At 36.1% G+C, this 4624-nt stretch overlaps 1 protein-coding gene across 1 annotated transcript in view; it reads left to right on the top strand.

Annotated features, from left to right (window-relative positions):
- Positions 1-3471, top strand: part of LOC107692841 (peroxidasin) — a 7123-nt gene extending 3652 nt beyond the window's left edge. Inside the window, exons 6-9 of the mRNA XM_016492051.1 lie at positions 2506-2628; positions 2801-2896; positions 3221-3301; positions 3428-3471. Coding sequence (XP_016347537.1) covers positions 2506-2628; positions 2801-2896; positions 3221-3301; positions 3428-3471 — 344 coding nt within the window. The remainder of the gene's footprint in view (positions 1-2505; positions 2629-2800; positions 2897-3220; positions 3302-3427) is intronic.
- The last annotated feature ends 1153 nt before the right edge of the window (positions 3472-4624 follow it).

The following is a 4624-nucleotide window of genomic DNA, read 5'->3' as shown; positions in this document are numbered from 1 at the left end:
ATCTTAAGACACAAAATTCGTTTAATATTTTATGCAACACAGTAGGAAAAAAGTGTCAGAGAAAATAAAAATGTACTAAAATTTTATTTCTTATTTTTATTCGTCTTGTCAGGATACAATTCGTTTAACATTGACAACACAATAGGGAAAAAGTGTCGCAGAGAGAGAAAAAAAATAAAATGTAGGCTGTACAAAAATAGCCTATTAGCTATTTTTATTCGTCTTGTCAAAATACTAAATTCGTCTTGTCAAAATACTAAATTCGTTTTACATTTTTCTGTTAACAGTAGGAAAGTCGCAGAGAAAAATAAATAAATACACATCTTTCATTTTAAATTATAGGCTAAGCAAAATATAAACAAAACCGGTTTCGGACCTTTCCAACATCACCTAATAAATACGCGCATTGTAGAGCTAATGCTAGCCGAACATTTGTGGTTAAAAAGTATATAAATATATATTTTTTCAGAAAATAACTGATCGTTTGGCTAGATAAGACCCTTAATCCTCGGCTGGGATCGTGTAGAGCCCTTTGAAGCTGCATTGAAACTGCATTTTTAACCTTCAATCCGCTGAGCACCACTGAGTAGTCCACTATATGGAGAAGAATACGGGAATATTTTCCTCAAAAACCTTAAATTCTTTGTGACTGAAGAAAGAGAGACATGAACATCTTGGATGACATGGGGGTAAATTATCAAGAAATTTTTATTCTGAAAGTGGAGTAATTTTTAAAAAAACATTTGCTGTCATGTACTCTGTACTGTTTTCTGTTAACACAGTAGGAAACGTGTCGCAGAGAAATATAAATAAATACGACATCTTTCATTTTAAATTATAGGCTAAGCAAAATATAAACAAAACCGGGTTGAACGTCCTTCAAGGACAGCGCATCCACACTTAGTTCCATCCTTATTCTGCTGTCACTCATCGACAACCTGCCTGTTCTGTCAGAACCTTATATTTACCACCGGTACAGCCTGCTCTGAGCATCGTTATCTAGCCTCGCAGAGCTAGACAAGACCAGCATTTGTGGTTAAAAAGTGTATAAATATTTTTTTTTAAAGGGGTCATATGATGCGATTTAAAATTTTCCTGTTGTTATTGAAAGAAGGATCAGTACCCAGTTTATTTGGACCGGCTTCTTCCTCCTCCAAATCACAACCTGTAAGTATGATTAAAAATTGTTGCTCTCATGTTCTCTGTAGCATGCAAAATACGTATTTAGTTGTGTGTGTTGTGTTCGCTCCGCGCAGCTTGTAGGTCTCCGTCTAACCGGCTAACAGCAATATCTGTTTGCTGGCAATTGTCTAGAAATGTGTCGATGAATAGTGAATGTTTGTCGTTGTTATTAGTTCTGATAAAGAATAGAGCAATACGTTGATGTACAAACTGCAGTGCTTTATCAATACGTTTCTGCATTGGGCTAAACATTGGAAAGCCATATTTTAAAAGCAGTTTATTTTAGACCTAAAGTGATTATTCCCAAGGAGGCACCACATCCTGAAATCTATGTACATATTTAAGTTGTACCCATTACTGTCATGTGCTCGCTTTAAACACTGCGTAAGTAAAAACTGACTCAACTCACCCCGCTCTCCCCTATACGCAAGACTGGTCCCTTGTTTACCCAACAGCTAATAAACCAACATCGACTTTTGACTCGAAACTTTGTGACAACTCGATGCGCGACTCATGTAATGGTGCGTTCAAGTCGTGTCGGATAGATCGTATTTACGAGTTGAACGCACATGAACGCCACCATAAAGTCGTGATTACGAGTGGGAAACTCGACATTTTCTTTAAGCCCCGAGTTTCCGAGTTGGGGGCGTGTCAATGAGAAACATGGAGGAATCGATGGATGTAGTTGATGGTAAATTTTTGTTTAAATTGATAGTTTAGTGGGTTGTCAGTGACAAGTACTGTAGAACTGCATGTCTGACAGAGGGAGACAGAGAGATTGCCAAAGTAAAACATAAATCACAATACTAGGTATTAAGCGGTGACATTGTCAGGCTTTTTATTTACAAAAAATGAGCTTTTTTTGACGTCGTAATTACGACTTGTCAACTCGTAAGTACGAACGTCCCAGGAGCACTTGAACGCAGCATAAGTAATGGTGATGGGCGTTCCGTTTTTGACATGCGCTGCATGCAGTAGATCAATCACAACAGACTGGGTCATCAGACCAATCACCGCAGGTTAGCGTCACGCAAAGGAGGGGTTGGAAAAATTAATTGTTGAGAGAACCGTTTGGGAGTCATTGAGCAAAAAAGGAAAAAAATAAATGCAAGTTATTAGACAATGAAAGTGTTTTTTGACCTTGCATGCATGTCAACCTGTTGTTGGGGACTCCCAAAACCAAAATATGAACCTTTCATAACACATAATAGGGGCACTTTAATTAATAAATGGGTTTAATTTAGGCTAAAACATGTCACAATCAAATTGCAGATTAACCAATTGATTAATTTGACCTACTGACCTTTTATTTTAAAACATCAGGATCTTCAGAACTAGAGTTTTCCGAAGCTCATGCTCTGATAATTGGAGTGATTGCAGGACTGAGTGTCACATTTCTGCTCATGTTCTTACTGGCCCTGCTGTGGTGCTGCAAACACAACAAAGGTTCATCTCATCTCTTTAAATCAGCATAGACTACTTATACAGACTGTCTTAACTATAATGACCTTTGGAAGCGTTTTATGGTTAAAGATCATTTTATATAAATATCTGTCATAATCTGAGGGCAGGAAAGCTGTTTGTGAATCATTCCTGAGGTTTCTCTGTGTTTGAGTAGGTGCAGGATCTCCGTCTCCCTCTACTGAGCATCAGCTGCAAAACATCAGTCAGACATCAGAACAGAAGAAGAGTGGACCAACACCACCGCAGTCCGGTCAGTCTCAGTCAATAACCCAGAAATACTCACAATATCTTTAAATTAATAGCAGTATTTAACATAAATGTTTGAATATTAATGTGTGATTAGATAGGTTACAGTGGCATGGATGGATGGATGGATGATATTTGCATATCTGACCTATATAGAAACAAGTACTTTGGTTTAAATTATTTAATTTTATAAAATTAAATTTTAAAATAGTAGCCATCATCAGTTTAGAACAAAAAAAATAAACTCAGTAAATACAAACAACTGAAAAACTAAAACCAGAAAAAGAGAGGAAAATGTCTCACTCATTCATTATTTTTTTTAATGCAGACACCATATATGGACCTTCTGATGTAACCTATGTAAAGATTGACCTGAAATCAATGAATGAAATTAAGAAAGAAAACAAAGGTATGACACCAAACCTGCTGAGATGTCTTTTGCAGTTGTTTGTTGTAACATAATACAGGAAAATAAATGCATGTATAATAAGATAAATGTGAAATAAATGTATGAGCCACTCTTGTCATCTGTTAGGAAAGGAGAGTTCTGACACTGTTTACTCCAAACTGAAGATTTAAGGTGAAATAATCTAAAAACAATGCAAAATATCATAATATAATGCAATTACAAAGATACATGTTTTATAATTAATTTGTATAATTTCAGGTTCTGTTGCTGGATCTATATGATGAATGCTCAGACAACTTTCATCAACATTAGAATTCAAAAATGTACCAAAAGTTGGTGAATTGGATATATTACCCTAATTATTAATCATATTGTTTCAATTATTAATCATAACATGCATATATTCATAATCCATGACATTTTAAAACAAGATTTGTGTCACCACAACACATGATCCTTCTAACCGCTGATACAGTACCACTTGGTACATATGCATTAATCTACTGTTACATTATTAATATGTCTTACAGAATAATGAATATTATAAGAAAATAGCAATAGGCTTATGTTCATGTATTAATCTATCCTCTCATTGTCCACTAGATGTCATCATAGAGACGATTTGGTTGTTTCATCCATATTTTATTGTGTGATAGTTTTTGATTTGCACTTGCGTCTTCTTTTGGTATTTGCTGTGTGTTTGTCCTCTTGCTTTACCTGCACTGCTTGTACTTTAATCATGTATGTTAATAAAATGTATTTTCCATACAAGTTGTAAGAACGAAATAAAGTACTATATCATTTGTGAAGTGAAACTAACAAACTACCTGTAATGATTTTCTGTGGGAATTGGAGGGGGGGAATGAATTGTTTACTTTTGTTCTGTCGTTGTGTCACACAAGCTCTGACCTGAATGAATCGATCAGGGCTATCCTCTGGCAGAAGAACATTCAACTTTGTTCTCATAGGTCGACCTCTCAAGAGCAGAAAAGGTGTCTCACCCATTGTAGCATGGGGTGTTGCTCGATAGCTTTTCAGCATGGTCAGGACTGCCGATTTCCAGGGTTTACGAGCCATCTCAGCAGCCTGAAGACATTCTTTAAGCACCCTGTTGAATTGTTCAATGGCTCCATTAGCCTGACGGTGATAAACACTTGTCTTTATGTGCTTTATTCCCTGCATTTTCACAAAATCTGCAAATTCAGATGAAGTGAACCCTGTTGAATTGTTCAATGGCCCCATTAGCCTGAGGGTGATAAACACTTGTCTTTATGTGCTTTATTCCCTGCATTTTCACAAAATCTGCAAATTCAGATGAAGTGA

This window comes from Sinocyclocheilus anshuiensis, unplaced genomic scaffold, assembly GCF_001515605.1.
Source record: "Sinocyclocheilus anshuiensis isolate Anshui unplaced genomic scaffold, SAMN03320099.WGS_v1.1 scaffold674, whole genome shotgun sequence".
NCBI classification, from domain to species: domain Eukaryota; kingdom Metazoa; phylum Chordata; class Actinopteri; order Cypriniformes; family Cyprinidae; genus Sinocyclocheilus; species Sinocyclocheilus anshuiensis.
Note: the sequence above shows the minus strand (reverse complement) of the source record. Positions and strands in the feature narration are given on the sequence as shown.